Source organism: Aethalodelphis obliquidens, unplaced genomic scaffold (genome assembly GCF_003676395.1).
Source record: "Aethalodelphis obliquidens isolate GAN/ISIS:26980383/991018 unplaced genomic scaffold, ASM367639v1 scaffold21, whole genome shotgun sequence".
NCBI lineage: Eukaryota > Metazoa > Chordata > Mammalia > Artiodactyla > Delphinidae > Aethalodelphis > Aethalodelphis obliquidens.
Window position 1 is genome coordinate 12,987,742 of NW_020837965.1, and position 27,535 is coordinate 13,015,276.

The following is a 27,535-nucleotide window of genomic DNA, read 5'->3' on the forward strand; positions in this document are numbered from 1 at the left end:
CTTTCTGGAGTGATGGAAATGTTCAATATCTTGGTTATATCCATTTATCAAGACTCACTGAACCGTAAACTTAAAATGGGAACATTTTATTGTATGTAAGTTATACCTCAAGAAAGTTAATTTTAAAAAATATGTAGGGACCTAAACTGGAAATCACTTAGACTTGGTTTTAATTTTTAAATTTTCTCTGTAATCTGATTTACTCTAATATTTAGCTTCTTGTCTCCAATAGTAATACAAAACTTCATATCAGTTTAGCCTACATTAAATCACTACAAATTCCAAAATTGTAGAATTAGTTCAATAGTTTTAAACTTTCATTATAAAAAATTCCAGAATTTACTTTATCCACATGAATGATTGATTTGCTTCTAGGAGGTACACTCATGATTAGATATAAATTATACTGCATTAGAAATATGCTCACCTATACCTAAATATATTTGTACTTTAACAAAAGAAATGCTTCTAACCACACAAAATATTAGAGGATGATCCAATTCTATAAAGTAGATAGGTGTTCCTTTTCTTCCAGGCACGAGGAGATAAAAGTATTCACTAGTTATTTTAGTCTGTCACCAGTGCCACAAGAGAAGACAGACAATGAAAGGCACAATGAATAGAAACACAAGAAAATTGCTACAATTTTACCTTTGGACCCACTCACAGCATTGGCTATATAGGGTTTTCTTCCTCCTTCCAGTCACCTGGGAAAATGATCACAGAGAGTTATAAGGGTCACGAGACTAAAAGTCGGACCCAAGAGAATTAAAAAATGCAGATAACCCAATTAATCTGCTAATATTTATTACTGTAGAAATAGCGATAGAGGTAGTTTATTAATGGGGCATTCTTCAAATCATCCCACTCCATATATCTAAAATTCAAAAGCCTCATCTTAAAAATGAAAAGAAAAAAATACTTTTTAGAGTGTAAGCATAACATGTTGAAGTGGTTTTCAAGAAGCAGAATTTCCAAATTTCACAATTTGTATGGAAACACAAAGACCCCGAATAGCCAAAGCAGTCTTGAGAAAGAAAAACGGAGATGGAAGAATCAGGCTCCCCAACTTCAGACTATACTACAAAGCTACAGTAATCAAGACAGTATGGTACTAGCACAAAAACAGAAATATAGATCAATGGAACAGGATAGAAAGCCCAGAGATAAACCCACGCACACATGGTCACCTTATCTTCGATAAAGGAGGCAAAAATATACAATGGAGAAAAGACAGCCTCTTCAATAAGTGGTGCTGGGAAAACTGGACAGCTACATGTAAACGAATGAAATTAGAACACTCCCTAACACCATACACAAAAATAAACTCAAAATGGATTAAAGACCTAAATGTGAGGCCAGACACTATCAAACTCTTAGAGGAAAACATAGGCAGAACACTCTATGACATACATCACAGCAAGATCCTTTTTGACCCACCTCCTAGAGAAATGGAAATAAAAACAAAAATAAACAAATGGGACCTAATGAAAATTAAAAGCTTCTGCACAGCAAAGGAAACCATAAACAAGATGAAAAGACAACCCTCAGAATGGGAGAAAATATGTGCAAATGAAGCAACTGACAAAGGATTAATCTCCAAAATATACAAGCAGCTCATGCAGCTCAATATCCAAAACACAAACAACCCAATCCAACAATGGGCAGAAGACCTAAATAGACATTTCCCCAAAGAAGATACACAGATTGCCAACAAACACATGAAAGAATGCTCAACATCACTAATCATTAGAGAAATGCAAATCAAAACTACATTGAGACATCATCTCACACTGGTCAGAATGGCTATCATCAAAAAATCTACAAACAATAAATGCTGGAGAGGGTGTGGAGAAAAGGGAACCCTCTTGCACTGTTGGTGGGAATGTAAATTGATACAGCCACTATGGAGAACAGTATGGAGGTTCCTTAAAAAACTAAAATTAGAACTACCATACCACCCAGCAATCCCACTACTGGGCATATACCCTGAGAAAGCCATAATTCGAAAAGAGTCATGTACCAAAATGTGCATTGCAGCTCTATTTACAATAGCCAGGACATGGAAGCCACCTAAGTGTCCATCGACAGATGAATGGATAAAGAAGATGTGGCACATATATACAATGGAATATTACTCAGCCATAAAAAGGAACGAAATTGAGTTATTTGCAGTGAGGTGGATGGACCTAGCATTTGTCATACAGAGTGAAGTAAGTCATAAAGAGAAAAACAAATACCGTATGCTAACACATATATATGGAATCTAAAAAAAAAAAAAGGTCATGCAGAACCTAGGGGTAAGACAGGAATAAAGACGCAGACCTACTAGAGAATGGACTTGAGGATACGGGGAGGGGGAAGGGTAAGCTGGGACAAAGTGAGAGAGTGGCACGGACGTATATACACTACCAAATGTAAAACAGATAGCTAGTGGGAAGCAGCCGCATAGCACAGGGAGATCAGCTTGGTGCTTTGTGACCACCTAGAGGGGTGGGATAGGGAGGGTGGGAAGGAGGGAGACGCAAGAGGGAAGAGATATGGGAACATATGTATATGTATAACTGATTCACTTTGTTATAAAGCAGAAACACACCATTGTAAAGCAATTATACTCCAATAAAGACGTTTAAAAATTTTTGTTTTAATAAAAATGAAATAAAGGTAATACGAACAACAACAAAAAAAGCAGTATTTCCAGTGTTCTTCAGCTTCCTGTTACAGCAGCATTACCCACGACGAGGACACCAGCTCACTAGACACACGGTCAGCATGAATAGATACATCACAGTGATGATCAAGTCCCTGCCATCTGCATGATCATGTGCAAATAAGATGACGAGAGCTACCTCAGCATTAACACAAGGCTTCGAGGTCTGAACACCCAAACAACTCTGCAGGATTTGACCAACGTACCTAGTGCCCTATGTACGGGACGTATCGGGTTATATTAAAGATTCATCTGTTTCCCCTTGGAATTCTAAAAAAAAAATCTTCAAGATGGTCAAGCAAAAATATATTTTTCTCCTCATTTACTCTCCATTTTTTGTAGCTTCCAAAAGGCTCCTATATTGATCCATCAAAACCAGAAATGGCTCTGAACCAAAACCAAAAAGAAAGAAAATCCAGAGAGTGTTCTATGGCACTCTGTGAGTATTAGGGTATGGCTTCCACATGAAAGTTGTCAAACTGTGCAAATTCAAAGGAGTGAGTTCCAATCGCGGCCCAGCCATTCTTCGGGAAGTTCACAGAGACGTTTTTCCAGAGAGGCTTGCCATTCAGCGTGCCAGAAGAGAAACCACCCTGGAGTGGGGAGAAACACATCCCTTAAAGACACGTGAAACTGATCCTCTGAAGTCTGTTTCTTAATGGATGGCCCACCTACTTAGTGCAACAAATATCCTTCTCATTGAAGATTTACCACAGCAAAATGATTCCACAAGTTTGAGCAAAAGTTTGAAATACAGAAAAAATTTTCTCAAAGGAAATTCTTATCTATTTATATAAACAGTTTCCAAGGTACAAGAATACCTCAATATTTCCTTGTACTCCACCAAAATGCTGTAAAACTTGCAGAAATGTAACACTTTTCATAACATAACGATAAAATTTTAGATAAAAGTTCACTAAAATAAAAAACCATTTGTCATTTACACGTAGTGGCATGTACATGCATTGTACTGACAGCTTACAGCCACCAGCTCTTCAGACAGGACTGCTGGGGTCAAAATGTTTTATTTATTTATTTATTTTAAAGGCTTTTCTTATTTATTTATTCATTCATTCATTCATTTGGTTGCACCAGGTGTTGGTTGTGGCTCACCTGCTCCTTAGTTGCAGCTCACCAGCTCCTTAGTTGTGGCATGCGAACTCTTAGTTGCGGCATGCATGTGGGATCCAGTTCCCTGACCAGGGATCGAAGCCAGGCCCCCTGCGCTGGGAGCGCAGAGTCTTAAACATTGCGCCACCAGGGAAGTCCCTCAAAATGTTCATTTAAGGTCTTCATTAAGGAGCCTCAGCCCAGCTGGGAGAGGAGTAATTAACCTTCGTTTTATTGCTTTATCCTCATGTACAGAATACCACTTCAAAGTCATATCAAGAGCCTACACTTAAGTTAGAAAAACAGTAACCATCAGTTAAACTGATGACTGGGGAGAGGCAGGGGGTTGAGTGGATGGAAGAAGAGAAATACCCACAGGAACAACTTCCTAGTCACTGACAGAGAAAGATAAAAATAACGTCCTCCTCAGACAGCTGCCATTCCTACTTAGCTAAGTGGCTGGCACACAGCTCTTATTATCATTATTATAGCATGCTTATGAGCATATATCCACAGCACACTCATTCCAGCTACACTTAAAACTAGCTAATTTCAAAGAGTGAAGAGCAAAAGATCCAAAGCACTAGGCCAAGGATCAAAATAAAATCTGCTCTGAAGTCATAAAATTATACTGGAATGGGCCTTCATTTACTTATTTTATTTTATGCATGGAGACACGGTGACTTAATGAGACTAAAAATCAAAGTCACAGATTTACCAGCAACGCTAGGACTTGAATTTGAGTTGCCCAACTCCACGTTCAGAGCCACATACATTTCTGCTACTACACACCTACACAGCTACCTTCAGCTCTGGAAGTGCTTACTGAACATCTTCTGCCACATAGGGGATAGTGAATATTAACACTGAGCCAGGGAGCTTATGTACACAAATTATATTCAGCACTAAAGCTCATCCTCCCCCTGCCCCTCGCCCCCGGGGTGTCAGCCAACCTATCCTCTGGCAGCTCGTCACACAAGACCAGTCGCAGCAGTGCCCTGTGCTCAGACTGCTCTTCCCACCACTCAGCTCTCAGCTCAAACATCACCCACTTCAAGAGGCCTTCCCTGACCTCTCTATCTAGAGAATCTGGCAGGGAAGCTACTTTAACTCATTATCTCATTTTTCCTTCATAATTTTATTTATTTGTTTATTTGGAGCAGGAGTGAGCCAACCGTGGCCCACAGGCCAGCCACCTATTTTTATAAATTAAATGTTATTGGCACACAGGCACCCCCATTCATCTACCTATGGTCTACGGCTCCTTTCTCACTACAAAAGCAGAGCTGAACAACTGCAATGTAGACCAAAGGGCTCACAAAGCCTAAAATATTTACTCTTTGGCTCTTCAAAGAAAAAAAAAGTTTAATAATCCCTGTCCTAGAAGAAAACAGGCTCTGAGAGAGCTGGAACCTTGTCTGTCTTGTTCACTGCTGTATCCCCAGTACTTAGAACAGTCCATGTAACAGATGCTTAATAAAAATGTGTCGAGTGAAAAATAAAAAACATCTAACTCTAAAACAACCTACAGAGCCTACCTCCATTTTACAGATAAGGAAACAGAGGCTCAAAAACGTGAAATAACTTCCTGGAAGTCTCAGCATATATCAGTAAGGAAATATGAATGCTGACCTGTCTGGTTCCTAACACACCTACTTCTAAGAATATTAACTTGACTCATTAAAGTGCTCACCATATATTGGGTACTGTAACAAACTTTCATATATATATATTTATATATGATACCATTCAATCTGCATAAGGGTGTGTCTCCATGAGATTTTATGATGGTAAAACAGAAGCGGAGCAACATAAAATATCTGCAAGTGACTATTAATAGACTTCAAAGTTTATCGTTCTAACCCCCATGCAACAGCGCTAAGATAAAGCATCTGACGTGTGCTGAGAAGAATTCAAAAATGGCCAATTTCAAAATCATAAAATCCTCATATTAGCAGTAATTTGGAAAATGAACATCATAAAAGATGTTGTTTTGTTTTGTTTTTCATGTATGCGACAAATATTTATATGTCAAATGTTGCTTAAGTCACTGGGAGTTTAGGACGAACAAGAAAAACAAGGTCCCTGCTCTTATACAGCTTACATTCTAGTAGAAGGAGACACACAAACACACATGATACCTAAGAGATAAGTGGCCTGTGAAGAATTAAAACAGGTTGATGTGATGATGGGCGCCTCAGAGACCGCTCTGGATTATGTGCCCAGAGTTGGTGGAACAAGAAATAATGGGGTAGGGGGTGGAGCAGGTGTAAGTCAGCAATATCCCCGCCCATCCCAGTAGCAAGACTGGAGCTAACTTCTAAAAGTAGTAAATCACATTATATAAAAGACATACCAGAAGAAAACAGCTGAAATAGTTCAAAGTGGCTGTGTCAGAGGAGCAGAACACAGAATGGGGTGAGGCGGCAGGAACAGCAGTGAGGAAGGAGGCGGGTGTTTTTGATAAGCCCTTTTTTTTTAAACATGTACGCAAAATATCTAATAAAATTCAGGAAATTTACCTTTTTAAATCCTATTCAAAATTTCAAAAAATTCATAAAATTACTAAAAATAAGCCTAACAAGTAATGTGGAAGAACTATAAAAATAAAACTGAAGGACACAGCGGGAGATCTTAATAAATGGTGAGACGCAGCATGTTCTTGTTACCATGTTCTTGAATGGGGAAACACACTATTCTTTTTTTTTAGAAAAAAAGTCTTTACTGAATTTGTTACAATGTTGCTTCTATCATGTTTTTTGGCCTTTTGGCCACAAGGCATATGGGATCCCAGCTTCCCAAACAGGGATCGAACCCATACCCCCAACATTGGAAGGCGAAGTCTTAACCACCGGACCGCCAGGGAAGTCCCTGGAAACACATTATTCTAAAAGAATATATTACTTTTGCCCAAATTGATGTATAAATTCAGAGTAATACTAGTAGCATTTTTCATGGAATTGAAAAGATGTTTTAAAAATTCAAATAGAAGAGTAAATATACTATTGAAATAGCAAAGGTAATTTTTAAAAAGAAATAATGAGGAACTTGCCTCACCAGATATCCACTCATTCATTCTACAAGGGTTCTTGCTCTGACTGTGTGTGCACCAGGCACTTTTCTAGGTGCCAGAGAGCCAGCAATGAATAAAACAGACGCCCGTCATTAAAGGAGCTTGGTTTTAGTGAACGGAGCAGGACAAACACACAGCGATCAACAGAACATGTAACAAGAGCTTCAGTGAAAAATTAAGGAAGAGAAGAGGGGCAGAGAGTGAGACGGGGTGCTATCTTATAGAAGGTGGTCAGGAAGGAACTCTGAAGGAAGTAAACCATGTAACCAAAGATTTTAGAAAGTAAACACAATTAAAGGTGGGATGTTGGATAATAACAAACAAAGCAATTAAACAGAAAAAAAGCTCAGAAATAAGCCTATGTACACATGATGATTTGTTATGTCGAAAACATGGCTTTTAAATCATGGGCAAAAGGACAGTCTATGTACTAAATATGACGGCTATCCACTTGTTTTTAAAAAATTATGTTGGGCTCTTCTCCTTATGAACCACAAATACATTCCAGATGGATTAAAGACTTAAACATTTTTAAAAATCCTAAACTTTATTTGGTTTTGGGGAAAAAATGTTCCTGACCTTGAGAAAGGGGAAGCCCTTCTTAAATAAAACATAAAAGCAATGAAAAAAAGTGAAATATATGACAGTAGCAAAGTTTAAAACTTCTATTCACGAAATATACCATAAGCAAATTGAAATACATGTGACAGAATAGAAGCAAATATTTGTGACACATATAACAGATGAGTTACTACCCAGAATATATAATAAATTCATACAAATCCATCAGAAAAAGACAACACAATAGAAAAATGAGGAAAGAGTGTGAATGGGTAACTTCAGAGAAGAAAAAACACAAACAGCCAATAAACATAGTAAGATGTGCAACCTCCCTAATTATCAAGGAAATAAAAATCATGTCTATTAATTTGAAAAAAATCTTTAAAATCAGTAATATCAAATATTATTATAACTGCTATAAAAATTGATATAGTTTGGCTAGCAATAGGGGCAGGATCTGTTAAAATTTAAAATCCAATTCCAAGACCTAGTATCTGCCTAAACAAATAACAGCACATGTGTACTGTTATTTGTTCCAGCAGGAACCACCTCACACCAAAGGCACATAAAAGATGCCTCCCCTCTATCTGCAAGTAAGCCAGCCCTTACTGCCTCAGTTCACTGCAAAAGGGAAGAACTAGGAACGAGGTTACGCCCATCGAGTGTGGTTTTAGTTATATAAACTGTATCACACCCAAACTGGATTTTCAGTAAATATTGTTACTGCCAGAAAAATTAGTACTGTCACTTTTGGTGGTTGAGTAAGAGAAGAGAACAAGTTCAAAAAGTTATTTGAATTCCATTTTTTATCTCTATTGTAACCTAAAGAAAATTATGACAGGACTGTTGGCAGAGAGCAGTATATTATACAGAAGAACTTCTCTACACGGCATCCCGTGGAAGCATGTCAATCAATAACTCATGATCAACCAATAATTTTGACAAATATTTTTAGATTTCCATACTACCGTCAATCTGGTATCATCTCTGACAAAGAGTCATGGAAACTAACTTCTAAAAAAGTGTGCTTATAGCTGAAAACCAAATCATTCTTAACCATCAAAAAATAAATTTATGTGACTTTCCTTATACCTATTAGCTCCAATAAGAATCTTGGTTTAAGAAAACTTGAAAAAAAAATAGTTCAATTATTGATTCTGCCAATTACTCCTGAGTTTAAAAAACAAAAACAAAACAAAACAAAATACTGGGGGTGATAAAGTCAGCTGCTGATGGTTCTCGCGTGGGTTTACCCAGACACACACTATCATCCCAGGGACTGGTGGTTTGCTGGTATCACGGCAGACTCTCTGCCTATTTTCCACTATTTATCGTACTTTCCCCTTTTGATAACAGAAACCGTTAGAAAAGCACAAGAAAAGAATATTTTTACCTCAGGCATTCTGATCAGCAATACTTACATTAATAGTTAAAGTGAGTGTATACCATTTTTTTGCTGTAACGTCAGCATGTCCTGAAGTATATATGATCCATCCAGCTGTAACACAAAGAGATTATCCCAGTTGATGTATTTTTAGAATCTAAATCACAGAATCCCATAACTCAGTGGGGGTTCTTAGGCGCATTTGTATGTAGTAAAGTCAGCCTTAATAAAGATCGACATTTCCATACCTACAATTGATTTAAAACAAAACATCCTTCATTCAGGCATCCATCCAGCATGCAGAGAGATCCTACTCTGAGCCATATGTGAGCTCACAAGAGAACGAGCAAAATAAACTTACAAACCAAGCATGGTACAATGACGCACTAGCGTGTATAGTTCAGGTCTGCATGTACACCTGATTGGACTGAATATGAAGGATAAGGAGGAAGAGTCAAAACCTACCATAAGATTTCCAGCTAGTGTACCTGGCTACATGGTAATAGCACTCGCTGAGAATTAGAGAGAAAATAATAAGCTAATTTTTGAACGTATTATATTTGAATGCCTGAGAGAAAGCCAGGATGAGATGTCCAGTGTGCAGTTTAAGACACAGAGCAGTGGGGACTGAAGTCAGAGATTTAAATCCCTAGTTCCAATTCTGCCACTACCTCAGTTTGAGACCTTGGGTAAAGCAATTAACCTCTCTGGCACTCTCTTTTGGATGGGAAAATGCAAGGTACCTTCCAGATCAGTCATGCTATGATTATGCAATTCCTATTCTAATGTCCTCATTACCCACTCCCTCTTTAATTTTTATTTTATTATTGGAGTCCTTTTCACCTTAGGAAGAGGCATAGGGGAACAAACTGTAGGAGAGAAGATTTTTTATTAATGCAGGACGAAAGTCAAGAGACTATGAATCAAGAAGAGTCACCACCAATAAGGTCTAGTTTCAACAGAGCGGTGTGTACCCAAACCAAAGAGAAGTGGATGGGATTCAACTTGAATGGATTCTAAGCACCTATTCTGGATAAAATACTATTCTACATAAGACAAGGACTGTTAAGATGAATGAGAAAAGTCCAGCTGTTTTCAAATTATTGACTAAATTAAGAAATAGGAATTCTCCATCTTAAACAAATCAATCCTTCCTTTTGTATTTCCATAAGCACACCAGCAACATTCTTATAGTCTTGCTTTTAGTTATAGTGTTTCCTGAGTATTTTCTCCCTACTACTACCACCACACCCCAATCTCTGGTAATCCTACTCTGACAGCCTAGCTCAACTCTACAATAGCCGATAAGCTTTGCACAATTTTCTCTTTCACTGAGCTGCCTCTGTCTGTACTAATTAACACTATAATTCTGAATCGTTTGGCGTTTGCTTACACGTGTTGAATCTCTTCTCAATTAGATGTTCGAACACGATGAGGTATAAAGCTCCTTCATCACTACCATAAGTAACAGACAGATAGAGCAACATATCATGTAGTAACCATGTGCTATAGAAGAAGCCACTTACCTAGATCACCTGTAACTCTGTAGGTTCCATTTGCAAAAATCCAGAAGAAAACTCCCCTGGCACTTCTAATCAAAATGCCACCTTTATTCACTCTTCCAGCAATGAACACACCTCCCTTCTCAGGGGTCTCTAGGTACACATCACACTTTATAGTCAAATTGGACCTGCAAAATCAAAGTGTTAGTGCTTTTAATTATGTCATTTCAAATGTAGCACAAATGGCTCTTTTCACAGTCACATGCTTCCAAACTTCTAATCAAGGTATGTGATTTGCTAAGTCCACACTTATACCAGGGATGGGCTTCATTGATGATGGTTTCAAGTTTTACATGACGGAAGTCAAGTCATTTCATTGCCTCTTTTAATGACTTACTGTTGGAAAATAATATTTACTGTTTTCAAGCTTCTTAAGAATATATTTCCTGTCTTTCTATAATAAAATAACTTCTCATTCTAAGAATATAAGGAGAAGCCATTTTTTCTAGGAATACGTAAAAGATAAGTTTCCACATCATTCTGAACAAAAAGGTTTATTACATTTCCATCACCAAAGAGAAGCAGCGGAGACTACTAGGAACCTCTGGGAGAACAAAAGCTGCTTTTGAGGCTAATTTTTACATTTAACCCTAACAAGACACAGTCAACTCTATGTTGATTCTACAGTAGGGCTTTTCACACTTGAGCAGTATTGAAATCACCCTGGAGGGCTTATTCAGTTCAGTCTGCAGGCCCCACCCCTCAGGGTCCGATTCAGTAGGTCTAGGGTGGGCCCCTTGAGTGTGCATGTCTAACAAATTGCCAGGTGATGCTGATGCTTCTGGTCCAGGAATCTCACTTGGAGGACCGTTTTCCCCTACACAGTACCTAAGTCTGTGCAGAGGCAGTAAAACCCTGGTTTTGGTATCACTGACAGGAGATCAAAGGACGAGAAAGGTTCAGCCAACCAGGAACTGCCAGAGCTTTAACAATGACATCTCCTCCAGGCTTCCTTTTACAAATGCTACTGGATTCCTCCTGCAATGAAATAACCACCCCAATCCAATACGACCTCTGAAAATAATTCCCCTCCCACTCAAATTCTAAGTGCAAATGGAAAAGAATTAGAAAGCTTGCACACAGTCATGTAATAAAGCAAGCAATTTATCTAAAATAGAACTAAGAATGCCAAGAAATATATTTTGGAAATGGGGAGAAATTATGTGACTTTTACATTTCTCACAGTTTCCTGTCAGTGAATTTTGCACAGTGAAATTTTACTTTGTAAAGGAAAACATAAAAAAGAAGCACCTACAGCAGGTACACAACCATCAGGAAAATCTACATTTAATCATTTAATTAAAGCTGGGCTACTTTACGGGAAAATCAAATGCCAAGTAACTAAAGCCCAGTCTCTCTTGTATGTCCTCCCACAGCAGAGGGAGTTTTTCTCTCTGTAGATTATCACCAGCATGAAACCACCAAGGATCAGCCTTGTTCCTTACATCCCCTACCTCCCTGCTGGCTCATCAGAAGTTTGAAAGTGCTACAGATCCTGTCAGCACCAAAAACTTATTCTATTTAGAGTTAGAGTGAGAGAAGATCAAACGTTTTCCTTTTATACATTACAGTCCAGAATAAGTGATTCTTGCATCACAACTTACAGGCAATTTTACAGATAATGAATAAAATAGAATAAAAGTTTGGTTTAGTCTTCCACAGCCATAATCTCTTGAAAGTGCTGAGAGAACAAAAACCAGCCAACATAATTAAGCAAATTTGATCAAAAGGATGCAGAATTCAGGTCTGTGCAGCGAAAGATAATTTTGTGATTGTCCTCAGATCCCAACCAAAGCTTACTAACAAGATGGAAGTCTTTAACAGCTTTGGTAAAGTCTACCATTTATAGTCAAATTACTGTGCTGATACTTAACTAAATCTAAATACGAAAGAAGGTCTGTCCTAAACACAGTTCTAAGAACTGATGGCACTGTGCGCACATAGAGCCGATTTACTAGAACAGCACTATGGATAAACTCCACTAACTTACTAACTTTCCCTTTCCTCCTCTCAGGAAGAAGACAATGATTAAAACAAGGCTGTGAGGTATAGTCCAAGAGCATGGGCTACAGCACCAAACAGACCTGGCCTCTTGCCCTGGTTCTGGAATTTAAAAGTATGGGATCTTGAACAAATCTCACCCCGAAGCCTCAGTTTCCCAGTCTATAAGGTTAAGAGGATGCTACCTTTGCCAAAAGGTAGCTATGGGAAGCTCATACCAGTGTTTAGTGTTACCCAGTTTTCATTCCCTCCTTTCCCTGCAATAAATGGGCATCACAGCCAGAGAACAGAAATGAACATGGGATGTGTGTACATCTCTAAACAGATCTGGCTCCCTTGAATCCAGGACAGGATAATGGGAGATAACACAAAATAAATAGGATGAGACCACATTTTAAAAGATCTTGGAAGTCAGGCACAGAAGTGCAGATCTGGTTCGGTAGCAGGAAAGAGTCACTGCATATTCTTTTTTTTTTTTTTTTTTGCGGTACGCGGACCTCTCACTGCTGTGGCCTCTCCCGTTGCGGAGCACAGGCTCCGGACGCGCAGGCTCAGCGGCCATGGTTCACGGGCCCAGCCGCTCCGCGGCATGTGGGATCCTCCCAGACAGGGGCACGAACCCGTGTCCCCTGCATCGGCAGGCGGACTCTCAACCACTGCGCCACCAGGGAAGCCCCACTGCATATTCTTGAGCAGTGAAAGAACATGATGAAAGCAGGGCTTAAGAAAGACAAAAATAGTCCTTTCTTGACATGCATAATTGCCATTTCCTGGTTCTTTTTCTTTCAGAATATGTCACTCCTTCCTTCTCTCCCCACTTTCCCCCATCCTCCTCTTCACCTCCTTACACACTGCAATAGTAAAGACTGAGTATTGCTATTTAGATACTGCAAAACCTTCAAAGGTATGAAGAGTTTTGTTTAATCTGTAGATGGTGCTCTACATCATTTCTCTACTACAATGAAGGAGTCTCCCAGTTTTTCTGGAGTCCCAGCCAGAAACAATAGATTTGGGGTTCAGAGAGAGCCCTATGTAGTGTTCATGAGCGTGGGGGATATGGGTTGTCACAGAAACTTAAAGGTTTTCTATGGTGGCTGGCTTCCAGACCAGTGATCAAAATAACAGGGACCATCCCTTAGACAACTAAACGCAGCCACCTGTCTTACTGTAAGACCATTAGTAACAAATGACGAAATCACAAACCCTGCTGACATGACCAGAATGTCCAGATAAAGTGTCTGGTACAGAGATGTTGGGATAAACAGTATTTCTGTTGTATAAGAAGATAAGCCATTGAAGTTATTCTAAATTAGGCAAGAATTCTTTACTCTACCCCCAGTAACTCTCCAAGGAGCTGTAAGGGTTCTAGAAGCTCTGGATAGGAGTTTCTTAAGACTTACTATCTGAGCTTGGGACTAGAATTGGGATTTATAACAGGGAGTAAGGCAATACAGAAAGGATAGAGACTTTCTGCAGCATTCTACAGATAAACAATTCAAAGCTCTTTTCCAAATTATCTTCCCTTCCCTGCCCAATTTCCAAGCTACAGATATGGCTATTTGGTGACTTGACATTAATAGTTACTATCACTAAGCCTGAAATGCTTGTGTTTTATGTTTCACAGTAGCATTATACTAGTTAAAAGAAAAAATAGAAAAGAAACACCTAAAACAGTTATAATTAGTCAGTACACTGGAATTCCGTAACTGACTTCTCAGTTTTGCTTTGGCCATTATATTTTAAGTGAAGAATAAATACATCTTCTCTCTTTATCAAATGCCTAAATAAAAGAGTGGAATTCTCTAGCCAACTAAAAGCTGATTTGCTTTTTACTGTTGCCATCTACTGTCACCTGGTAAATAGATTTTCCACAAAAGCTAAAACAATGTAATTCAAGTATGAATCCAGCAGGTGGCAACACCATTTCAACAAATCAACTCTCCAGCAAAAACAAAAACTTAAAAAACAACACTCAAATCACAAAGTCTGCTTATAAATAAATCTTAAATTATCACTGGGTCCAAAAGTCCTCAATTTTTATATTAAAATCAATCTGATACTGCAACAATTACTATTAAATTGGGCAAATCTGAGGGAAGGACACTTAGGCAATAAAACAATTGGCTGGTTTATGGCCACCACGATATTCAACAATTATAACACACCTATTAGGTTCTTGGACAGAAGAACTGTTGAAAAGTCCTGGCTTCAGAATGTACCTGACAACATTACAAGGTTATTTCAGATCAGATCTATTCCAGCCAGATCTACATAAGGATGTCAATTTTACATACCATTTGTAATCTCCTATAATACTGATGGTGTTGAATGCATCAGCAGCCCAAGTGATGGGCCTTTGATTGAGAACCTGGCGCAGTGTGAAGCGATGCTCTCCAGGGTCTTCAATATTCATAAAGTATTCAAATACACCAGTCTGATCAGCAAAATTCGGAGCTTCACTAAAAAATGGGTAATCTGTTCAGAACACAATAAATTCTTTGTTTAGTATCAAATCTTACAGAATCTCTCCTCTCTGATATTTTCTGGTCCATTTTGATATACTTTTGAAAAGTTTTAAATAGATAAATGATACTTATAAACAGTCAAAGTTTAGGGTTTAGGTTACTAAAGAGCTATTGACTTTTACATCATCTTTATTAAGTATCAATGTGATCAGTTTGACCTACAGACTTTACATACTTAATCCATGCAACTGCTTAAGAGGAAAGATCATGAGTTGTGGAATAAGCAGACCTGGGTTCGGATTCTAGCTCAGTCGGTTCCCCAGGCAAGTTGCTTAACGGCCCTGACTTACCAAGTTTTCAGCTTCTCAGAGGTACGAAAGCAGTATGCATTCAGCAGAAACTGTACCTCAACTTCTGAATTTTGATCAGGATGCCCTCCTGTGATGCCGGGTAGTGGCAGCAGGCTGCAGTGAGCCACACTTCCATCAGCCATGCAATCACGAGGGTGAACAACAGATACACTCAGAGCCATTCTGTACCCAGACAACCACTTTGCTTTTCACTTTCAGTACAGTCTTCAATAAACAACACGACATATGCCACACCTTATTAGGCTTCGTGTTAGATGATTTTGCCCAACTGCAGGCTCACGTAAGTTTTCTGAGCAGATGTAAGGTAGGCTAGACTGAGTTATGAGGTTTGGTATTTTTGACTTATGATATTTTCAACTTACGATGGGTTTATCAGGACCTAACCCCACCGTAAGTTGAGTAAGATCTGTATAACTTTCATTCCAACAATAACCTCTACATTTTTTCTGGCACTGAAACTTACAGGACCCTCAAGTTGCGATTTATCTTGAAGTAACACAAAAATTAGTTCCCGTTTACCACGTAGAGATTTAGAGCTAAATTAATGTAGTTCTCACAACCACTCCATCAGGCACCGGTTTGACAGGTAGAAATCTATCCACTACTGCTGAAATTGGAAACCAAATTAAGCTTTAGTACAAAAACTTACCGACATTGAAGTCATCCTTATAGACACAGGGAAAGGGCTGGGACTTCGGAGGCAGCAGGTAACTGCCTTTGCTGCCGGTGGTGAGCGTGGTGAGTGTGAACAGCTCGTCCTCTTGCAGTTCCAGCGTGAAGCTGCCACCGCTGTCTAGGAGCTGAGAAAGAAACGATGCTGTGTTCAGGCCAAGTGCTTTGGCTCATCTCATTTGGGTCAAATAGCTTTTTAAAAAATAAGCTTAAGATAAGCCAAACTCATTTCTCTTAGAATTTCCTAACTACTTGTGAAGGACACACTCAATATCAAGGCCCTTGGAATCATTTTTCTTAAGTTATTTATAAGACTTTATACAATTAAACATTCTAGAAAGGATATTAAAAGAATTTCTTTTCACAGAAGGAAGAAGGACTAGATGATCCCCAAATCTATTTCCATTACTCTCTTTTCCATTAGACTGTACTATCCTTAACACCTGTGTATAATTCAATACATGCAACTAAGAGATCTGCTTATTTATTTTTTAGGACTTTGCTAAGGTAGAAAAATCCATAAAATCTTATTGTTGACTCAGCTGTTAAACACAGAAAACGTTTACTATATAAAAAAAGTCCTACTCATTACATGTTCAATACGTATTTCAATTAACAAATTACATTTATGTCACATTTATGACCTTGGCATATAAAGCCATAATCTCTTCATCTATAAAATGAGGGGAAGAAAACATACTTCATAGGGCTATTGTGAGGATTAAATGAGAAAATGTTTATAAAGTTCTAAGCTCAGTGAGTGACCTACGAGAAACCTTCCCTACATCATAGGTGTTCTATGGTAAAAGCAGGCCTCTGAAGACACTGAAGTCCTTTGCATAATTGTCACAGGTGCTAAACATTATGTCCACTTTATGAAATCTGAGTAGCTCTTTTTTTCTACTTTATATTAGAGGTTTATATCATACCTTTGCTTTAATAAATTGTTGGTCAGATCTATGAAATATCTAATACCATATTCTGGCTTAGGAAGAACTCCAAATGATATTATTTTTCCTATGGGGAAAATCAGTTTTATTATGCTATTTCTAGCAATGTGTTGTGCAAAAATTAGAGACTATTCCTTTTTTCAAATTTAATATACAATGGGCGTTCAGTTATTGATACTGACTAGTTGAGTCACAGAACTTTCATAATTACCATAAAAAGTAGCAGATTTGTGTCAGTTAGGTGAAGCGATGTGCTTGCATGGGCCAATTCATTCTTTGAAACATTTACTCATGAGAAACCACCATTTGCTAAGCTCTACACTAGGCACCTGGGACAAAAAGGTATAAAAGGCTGGGACCCAATCCTCGAGGCATCCGATGTAGTGGGGAAAGTGTTTACTAGGTAAGTACATATCCCTAGGTGGCTATGACCTAAGACTGGTGGGGAAGGCTTCAGAGGAAGCAACACTTGGGCTGAGTCTTGAAGGATGACAATGATATGAACAGAAGGCATTCTAGGACAAAGAAAAGGCATGTGCAAAGTCACAGAAGTAATTAACTTGGCATGCCATGCTCTGAAAAATGCAAGATGTTTAGACTGTGAGGAAAGGTCAGTTTAGTAGGACATGCATCTAGAAAGGAAAGCAGTCTTTTACCTCATGAGGTGATAACGTGGGTCACACGCCACACTAAGGAACGTGAACTTATAGGAAAAATCACTAAGGCATTTGAGCAGGGACTGACAAAAATCAGATCTGCATTTAGACGCATCATTCTGGTAGTAGTGTGATGGGTGGCGGGGAGTCTGAGAAAACAAGAGATAGTTTCCGAAATCTGAGAGAGACGTAATGAGGAACTGAAACAAGCAGTAGCCGTGGGAATGGAAAATAAGGAGTGGGTAGGAGAGATATGTGGGTGATATTGTCTATACTTGGTCACTGATGGTATGCAAAGGGTGAGTGGGAATGACAGTCTCAAATGAGACTCAAATTTCTGACGAGCAACCAAGTGATGGTTGCTACCATTCACCAAGACAAACTAAATACCAAGAACAAACACATCTACCGAACCATACTGCCTTGAAGAGGACTTCTATTTAAAAGAATGGGGGCAAACTTTACCTCTATTATGCTTCAGCCATAAAATCAGTTATGAAATTAAAAATTAATTCATTAATCAAATTTCTGTTCCTTTTACTGTTGCAATGCTCACACTATAGAAATTGATTTAAAACTACCCATAGAGAATCCAGTTGTTTGAAAAGAAATCTCTCCGATGGTTTTCCAAGTTTGGTATACCACACCTGCAGCTCCGGTATTTCACTCTAAGGAGGAAACACAAAGAAAGCATAGTTGAGTGATTCATCATCTCCTCTTTGAGGATTTCTAAAATCTGTACCAGCAAGAATGAATCAATGACAAGGTGCATTCTATTTCTATTTACCAAAGATCCACCTCAAATCTTAAATAGTAAACATTTTGAAAGTAGGAAGACATTATTCCAGCAAATACTTTATTTCTTAAAAATACTGCAGATTTTTGGCAAATGTTCAAAAAGATTTTAGTGTCTTTGCTTCAAAAATACTCATTATTATACCTATGTAAAAAGTTCTTTAAGAATTTTCTGGCATTAAAAAACAATTCTTACACGATTAGTAGAAAGAGCACTGTATTTCTGTATTCAAATCTAACAATAGGTAGAAATAACAAGAATCTTGTCTCTTTTTTTTGTACAGAGTACTGTAAAGATCAATGTTTGAAAGTTCCCTCAACTGCACAAATGATGCTCTACCAAAAAGAACAACTTTCTTGCAAGTGACCTTTGTTAGGATTCTTCAGAACCACAAAGAGCATTACCTCCTAGTGGCTTCTGTATGTTTGACCAAAACTAGTCAGCAGACATAAGACACCAAGGCATTTACCCATTCATATGCAAACTCTTAATCACTTGTAAGACTTCACTTAAGAACTGCTAGCCCGTGATAAAATATATAAATTCTCAAATCAAAATCAAAATAAAAGTTCCACTTATTTACTCACAAAAGAACCCTTAAGGCTGAAGGTAGCAAATTGTCGTGAAACATTGAAATAGGGAAGAAGTGGCCGTATACACATGGAATGTTTATGACTCTGAGTAGGAAAAAAAAGAATCATGTAAGTTATCCGAATGATATACAAGCCATTTGGGGGGGAAAAAACAAACAGACATTTAATGCCTATAGATTAACAGAAATGACACATAATAGGTGACAAATAACAGTTTATTTCAAACTTTTAAAGACGTTTTTCTTAAAAACCTTTATTGAATGTCTATTGTGTGTATGCCTAGTCAAAGTAAAACTCAATGGCATTTTGACTGAATCAAACTTTGAATTCCAGTCATTTGATGGCACACAGATTAACTTTTATGTTCTGTTTTCCAAGTAATATACATCAAAACAAAAGTAAATCTTGGGACATTTTCACTGAAAAGGCATCTCACCTATATACAACCTTCAAATACACAACTGAGGTCAGCTAAATACATATAACAAATCTCACTGCCAGCAACATTTTTTTCAAAATAATCAGTACAATGGGCTGGGATCAAAAGAAGTCTGAGACATCATCCCGACTTTAGGGGATTCAACAATCACAGAGGACTTACAATATAAGGTTCTGGGACAGGCTTTGTGGGAAAATTTTAAATTACAATTACAGTTAGAGATTTCAATACCTTTCCTCAATAACTGATATACCACTAGACAGAAGATCAACAAAGACACAGGTGATTTGAACAACACTACCAAGTAACTTGCCTGGACTGACATCTATAGATCACTTCATCCAGCAATTGCAGAATGCATATTCCTGTCAAGTGCACAGGGAACATTTACCGAAGTACACCATATTCTTAGCCATAAAAGAAGTCTCCATAAATTCAAAAAGATTCAAGTCACAGAAAGTCTGTTCTCTGACCACAATAAAACTAAATCAGAAATGAATAACAAAAATCTCTGGAAAAATTCCAAAATATTTAGAAACTAAATAACAAATTTCTAAATAATTCATGCCTCAAAGAAAAAAAGTAAAATAAAAGGTGAAATTAGAAAGAATTTTGAGCTGTATGAAAAGCAAAACACAACACATCAGGATTTGTGGGATGCCAATAAAAGAGTAGTTAGAAAAAAATGTATAGCACTGAACACCTAGATTAGAAATGAAGAAAGGATTTGAGACTTTAGCTTAAGATACTAGGAAAAGAAGAGCAAATTAAAACCAAAGTAAGCATAGGGTATGTATGGGATTAAGAGACACGAACTACTATGTATAAAATAGATAAGCAGCAAGGATATACTGTACAACACAGGAAAATATAGACATTATTTTTTAATAATTTTAAAGGGAGCATAATTATAAAAATACTGAATCACTATGCTGTGCATCTGAAGCTAATATAATATTGTAAATTGACTACATTTCAATCAAAAAATTTAATTAAATTTAAAAAAAGTAAGCAGAGGAAAGAAAATAATAGAGATGAAAGGATAAATCAAACAAAAACCAGAAAAACAAGAGAGAATAATTGAGAAACCAAAAGTTGACTCTTTGAGAAGATTAACAGAATTGAATAAACTTCTAGCCAGACTAATCAAGAAATCAGGATAAAAAGAAAACACAAATTGCAATTATGAACATTAAGAAAGGTGACATCAATACAGAGTATATAGATATTAAAAGAATAGTGGGGAATAACATCAATAACTTTGTGCCCAGAAATTTAACAACTTAAAAAGACAAATTTCTTTGAAGACACAAAAACCCAGTGCTCACTGAAGAAGACATGGACAAACTGAATAGCCCGATATCTGTAAAAGAAGTTGAAACGGTAGTTAAAAAAGTTTCCCACAGAGAAAATTGTGGTCCCAGATGGCTTTACTGGGAAATTCAAGTCAACCTGGAAGCTTCGCTCAAACAGGAAGTAAGAGCTAAGGCAGAGTTGAAAACTGCCTGCCTGAGTATTGAGGCATGCCCCAACTGTGCACACAGAGACCATCAGCAAAGGCTGGGACACTTGCTAGTTCCAAACATAAGGAAATCTGTACGGTCATGATCTGACCACTAAGATAATTGAGCAGAGGCTTCAGTGGCCACAAACGATAAAGCTAACAAACTACAGAATTTGTTCAGGAAAGTCACAAAGCAAATAAACAGCAACAACCACAACAAAGAGCAACAACCACAAATACTAGATAGGAGGAAGAATCTGATCTCCAGAGTCTCCATGCTATTTTACGTAATGTGTCTAGTTTTCAACAAATCGTTATGAGATTTGCAGAGAACCAGGAAAGAAAGGCCCATACACAGGCATAAGAGCAGCTGACAGAAACTATGTCTGAGAAACCCTAGTCATTGCTTATTAGATATTAGACTTCCTAGACAAAGACATTAAATCAGGTATTTAAATATGTTCAAAACACTGAATGAATAATGAATAAAGGAGACATCTGCTTCCAGAATGGCAATGGGAGGAGCTCCATGAACCGGCTCCCAGTGAACCTGGTGAAAACTATTTAAATAATAATTACAATAAAGTCTCTGGAAATGGTCCTAAGGCCATGCAACAAATATAGAAACATTTATTCAATAAAATCTACTAAAACTCATGGCATTTAAACCATGATCGACTCCCTCCCTGTCCCTCTCAGCCTAGAGTGACAGAAACTCCATGCCAAGTAGGTACAGCCAAGAACACAGGGTTCCCTCCCTCCCAGCTCCCAGATGAAGACAACAATATCTTCGTGAGAGAAACAGAATATCAGCATTTCTCACCCCCCTTCCCCTCAGCTACTTGATGCTGAGGACAAGTAGCCATGAGTGTGGCCAAGAGGCTGAGGGTTCCCTTCCTCTGTCCAGGTTCCATTCACAGACTCACCTTAAACAAGGCACACTGAGAATATGGGGGGTTCCAAACCCCCACCCAGCACCATACTCCTAAATCAGAGGTGTCACTAAGAGAGAAACACACCCTTGTCCCCATCCCCAACTCCAAGCTTCAGCTCAGAGATTTTGTCCAGGGAGAGAGACAGGTTATAAAACAAAGAGTTCAGAAAGTCTCCCCAAAGAAATTGATTGTACTTAATGCAGAGCATGGGGAAGTTCAAGAGTAAGGGTGCTCTTAAAAATAATGGAAGTTTTGGTGGCAAGCAAATAAAAAGAGACTGTCAGCTTCATTAGATGCATAAGCTAAACCACTGCCCAGCTATTTTGACAGGGAGAACCACAAAAAAAGAAAGCTAAGAAGAACCCTCCTGATGTCAGAATAAACCTAAAACACTAACCTCAAAATCCACCTCTGCAAATAAGCTGGAATTTAATTGGATCAGCTTATGGAGCAATTTAAGTCCCTGAGCATTGCTGAAAACAATAGAGCAATCCACCAGTAATCAGTGAGGCAATAACAGAGAGGTGCACCTGCCCAAAGCTGCACTGTCTAAGAAGCAACACTTGAGGCCTCTCAGTGCAGGGGAGGGGGTGGGTGGGTGGGTGGAGGGAATAAACTTCACTAAATTTCTCCAGCCAATCACTAAGCAAACAAGCAAGCAAACAACAAACCCCAGGAAAGGAGGGAATCAGTACCCAGAGTTACCACAATATATTATATAAAAGGTCTGGCTTTCAACATAAAATTAGGAGACATTCAAAGAAACAGAAAAGTGTGGCCCATACACAAAAACTAGGCAACAGAAACCACCTGTGAGAGCAACCAGATGCTGGATTTAACAGTTGAAGACTTCAAAGTAACCAATATAAATACATTTAAAGAACTAAAGGAAACAAGGCTTAGAGAAGTAAAGGAAGATATAATCACAATGTCTCATCAAGCAGACAATATCAATTAAGTGACAAAAAAATTTTAAAAGAACCAAACGGAAATTCTGAAATTGAAAAATATAGTAAGTGAAATGAAAAATTTCTGTTTTCACTAGAGGGGTCAACAGTAGATTTGAAATAGCAGATGAATTAGAGGATCTGAAAACAATCGATAGAAATTGTGCAACCTGAGGAACTGAGGGGGAAAAAAAAACAAAGGATAAAGAATAATGAACAGAACCTCAGAGAAATGTGGGATACCATTAAGTACACCAACATATATACAATGGGACAGTAGAAAACAGTGGAGAGAGAAAGGAGCAGAAAATATATTCAAAGAAAAGTATCTGAAAACTTTACAAATTTGATGAAAAACATTAATCTACAGATCCAAGAGGCTCAACAAACTCCAGGAGGAATAAATACAAAGAGATGCACATACAGACACCCAGTAAAAATGCTGAAAGTCAAAGAAAAGAAGAAAATCTTGAAAGGAACAAGATCATTTACAAGGGAACCTCAATAAGATTAATAGTTGGTTTATCACCAGAAACAATGGAAGACAGCACATTCAAGGAAAAACTGTCAGCCTAGAATTTTATATTAAGCAAAACTACCTTTTGAAAAATGAATATCTCACTGGAATGCAGTTAATAGAAATCTGAAGTAGACTCTAATAAGTCAAGATTTCTACACTAAATCCTGGAACAACCACTTAAGAAAATAACTCACGAAAATATAGTAAAAAAAAAATTAAAAGAATTTAAATATTACATCACAAAATATTGACTTATTGCAAAAGAAAACAGTAACAGAAGAATAGATGAACCAAAATAATGAGACGTATAGAAACTAAAAAGTAAGCTGAAAGATGTAAATCCAACTATATCAATATTAACATTAAATGTAAATAGATTAAGCAATTGAATCAAAAGGTCAGACTAAATATTTCAAAAAGCAAGATCCAACTATATGCTGTCAAAAAGAAAGACAACTTAGATTCAAAGAAACAAACAGAGGAGGTTGGATCAAGATGGTGGAGTAGGAGGATGTGGAGCTCACCTCCCCCCACAAACGTGTCAAAAGTACCTCTACCTGTGGAACAATTCTCAAAGAAAACTAACTAGGAACTGGCAGAAGAACTTCTATACAACCAAAGCTGCAAGAAGGATCTCCACGTAACTGGGTAGAATGGCAAAAAAGGCATAAGGTTGGGTCCTCCACCCCTGGAAGGGATCTGAAAGGAAGAGAAGGTTTGCTCTCAACCTGGAGAGTGAGTAGGTCAAGCCACAGACTGGCTGTCCCAGTACTGGGATCCTATGCAGAGGAGAATAGCTCCCCTGTTTTCTTTTTTTTTTTAAGAAGGTGTTCAGTTGTGTTTTATGCTATATTTTCCAATACTAACAAAGTGAATTAATCCAATAAAAACAACAAAGAATTACCATAGTTTCAATGATGATGGTGAGGTTACCTAAGCCATCCGTCAGAGCTACATAGCTTCCTCCTTTTTCTAAATGGCCAACTGTCTTCAGGTAATACCAACCTGGTTGAGTAAACTGAGTGGTATGAGCTATAGACAAGCAGAGAAAGACCCAAATAAGATTAAAACTGTGATAATAGGATTCCGTCAAAAAATAAAAAGCTGTTTACTGATTTGAGTCTGAAAGACAACAGAACATGCCACCCCAAAATGTGCCACTTTAGCATGTGGATTATTTTGAGCTGATGGCAATCAAGACCTAGCAGACAAAAGAAAAACTTTTCTCTCTCCTTTAACTGCCTGAAAGAATTTAGATAGGGGACCTGGCACAGAAAGACAGCTACTACCAGAGACAACTTTGTATCTGAAAGATTCACCTGCATGGCAGGGCAAACATCTGCTCTTCTCTTCCTATGAACTGTCTTCCTCCCCTCTGAAGCTCCAGGTCCCTATCCCATTCCTTAGCTCAGGATGGCATTATAAACCTCAACTGCCTGACTGCAAATTTGAGTCTCTTTTTTTTTTTTTTTTTTTTTTGCAGTACGCAGGCCTCTCACTGTTGTGGCCTCTCCCGTTGCAGAGCACAGGCTCTGGACGTGCAGGCTCAGCGGCCATGGCTCACGGGCCTAGCTGCTCCGCGGCATGTAGGATCTTCCCGGACCGGGGCACAAACCCGTGTCCCCTGCATCGGCAGGCGGACTCTCAACCACTGTGCCACCAGGGAAGCCCTAGTCTCATATTTTTATGTACAAAATTAAATGTGTTTTTTTTCCTGGTGATCTGTCTTATATCCATTTAATTATTAGATTAGCCAAAGAACCTAGGAGGGTAGAAGGAAAACTTCTCCACCCCAAGTCTGATTGAGTCTAACAGCCATTTTCTATTTTGGAGAAGAATATTCACCAGTCTCATGTTTCAACTTCTAGTTAAATGGTACAATTATGGGAATATTCTTAGAATGACTGGTGAAAATAAATGAACCACACTCTGTCAGTTCAAGACTACTGAGTAAATCTTTTTTTACCAAGAGTAAAAAATAAAGTTATCCCCTCCCAACTTTTGATGATCTCTATTTAACCCATCCTAATATAACTACAAAGAATATGGTTTTTAAAAAGTTAACAAAATATTCCAAAAACTAAGCTTTATGGTTTCAAACAAGTTTATTTCCACAATATGTATTTATTGGGCACCTCCAAAGTTGGTCCTGAAAATGTACTGAGCAATATTATTCCTTGTCCATTTTGGGAGGTGACACAATTAACCGGTGACAAAATTAGAAAAGTACATTAGTTCATGTAGATAATGTGGGATCAACTATTTCAACATTTAAGGGGTTAACCAACCAGGATATACAAATCCAACTTAACATTTCCATATTTTTGAAATAACAACCTGAGTTTAGAATAATGTCATGGTTACATAATGTCATGACTATAAATCTCTGAGAAAAATATATCAACTAAAAAAAAGCCTGGTCTTAGAATAATTGAGAATGGAATACAGAAAGTAGCCTAGCTATAGAATAATTGAGAATGGAATACAGTTACCCAAAAGGTTCTTACAAAACACTATGACAAATCTTTGTCTTGAAACAGAGACACACTTAAAACTAACACACACACACACACACACACACACACACACACACACACACACAGTGTTCATATAATCCCCGCTAAGTGTTTTCTGCTTTGTCTCTTAGAGAGTAAGTTAGGGATTGAGAGATGGAATCTGAACCATACCTGATATCCAGATAGGAGCTTCTACTACATAGTGCCCGCTCCATGGCTCCTGAGCAGTCATCAGTCCACAACGCCCATATGGCAACTGTTCATAGTAACTAGCCACCAAATTCCAAGCAATTGTGCTAAAAGATTTGTTTGATAAAAAAGAAACACCAAAGCAGCTTGTAATAAAAATGTAAATATCTACAAGCCTATAGTAAAAAAGACCTTATCAGAGTTTACACAAACATATGTAAATGACAAAAAATTACCACCCAAAACAAGAAAACATAAGTTGCCTAAAGTTCACCCACACTTTGAAAAATCAAGTATTGGATGCATCTAAATATTTTTAATGGTGAATCATATAATAAAAAATACAAATGTATATGAGGTGTACAGTTTTACTGACGAATGGTGTAACCAGAAGATGAATCATGACCTACCAGTACCAGACATGTCACAAATGTGAGTCAAATACAAATAAAGGCTTTATCCATACTTGCTTTTCTTCTGACGGTCAGCATTCTAAATGCCCCAGTTTCAAGACATAATTTTATGAACTTCACTCTGAGCTGTTGCAAAGTTTTACAAATGAGAACTCTTAGAGTCAGATTGCCAGGGTTCAAATGATGGTGTAGGCAAATAGGGTAAGGGTTCCCCAGAGGAAGAGAACCAGACATAACTTTCTTAACATAAGAGAAGCCATTTTAGGCCTAAGCCATTTTGTGATCTAAGCCTGGCCACAATGCTTGCCCTTACAGAACAGTCTCAGTAGTAAGTGATTTTAAGGGAATAAAAGAACATAAGAACAAACAGCTATTATCAGGCCAGGGAGATAACTTAACCATATCTGAGACAATATATCAGACCCCAAATAAGCTCTATTATTTGCAGCTTGTTGCTTTTTTTTTTTTTTGAGTTGACACAGCTTAGGTATAGATATAGGTATAGATGAAGGAAATAAGGCAAATGTTTAAAATCATTGCATTTAGGTTGTGAGACTACGGAAGTCCATTGTACTTTTTTCTACTTATCGTGTTTTGAAATTTTTCAAAATAAAAGCCTTTAAAAGTTTCTAATAACTTACGCAGTCATGTAGCCATTGATATAATTCTGATTCAGTATGCGACCCCAGCAGCCTGCACCCACATCACTATTTAAAGTGCTAAAATCTTCAGAAGACCAAAGTTTCTTCTCAGTCAACCTAGCATCGTTTACTGTACGGGTCCCAGGGTAATGAGCTCTGGAAAAGAAAGGGTGGGAGAAAATGTAAAAAGGTCAGAACATGGCACTTATATCTATTTATTGAGTGAATAAAAATACACATCTTCTCCAAGATTTCTATTTTAAAATAATGGGCAGCTTCCAGGTTGCTGTCAGACTGTAAGCATCCTCTTCCCACTCTGTGTCTCAGAACACCCTTAGAATGAGATAAACCTATAACACACAGAATGGGAAGGAAGATAGCAATGGATGAGAAATTTCTTTCTGGAAACCATAACATGGAGGGAAGGATGTTGACAGGTAGAGGCAGCAGAAGAGGCCTAGAACACTCCAAAGATGAATGAGGTGGAGACAGGATTCAGACTTCCCAGGGGAAACAGAGAGCTTGGA

At 37.9% G+C, this 27,535-nt stretch overlaps 1 protein-coding gene across 6 annotated transcripts in view; it reads right to left on the bottom strand.

Moving 5' to 3' along the window:
- Positions 1–524: 524 nt before the first annotated feature.
- The window catches only part of GALC (galactosylceramidase), a 61,625-nt gene continuing 34,614 nt past the window's right edge, over positions 525–27,535 (bottom strand). For 4 of the 6 annotated variants that reach the window (XM_027120234.1, XM_027120235.1, XM_027120238.1 and 1 more), the window contains 10 exons: positions 27,009–27,164; positions 25,937–26,061; positions 24,154–24,281; positions 18,899–18,988; positions 18,097–18,183; positions 15,887–16,037; positions 14,696–14,876; positions 10,365–10,528; positions 8,876–8,952; positions 2,625–3,303 (listed from right to left, as the gene is read on the bottom strand). In XM_027120234.1, the coding sequence (XP_026976035.1) occupies positions 3,157–3,303; positions 8,876–8,952; positions 10,365–10,528; positions 14,696–14,876; positions 15,887–16,037; positions 18,097–18,183; positions 18,899–18,988; positions 24,154–24,281; positions 25,937–26,061; positions 27,009–27,164 (1,306 nt within the window). In that variant the 3' untranslated portion in view covers positions 2,625–3,156. Of the gene's footprint in view, positions 708–2,624; positions 3,304–8,875; positions 8,953–10,364; positions 10,529–14,695; positions 14,877–15,886; positions 16,038–18,096; positions 18,184–18,898; positions 18,989–24,153; positions 24,282–25,936; positions 26,062–27,008; positions 27,165–27,535 lie in introns of those variants that run through there. The other 2 variants (XR_003435598.1, XM_027120236.1) reach the window with 2 other exon arrangements.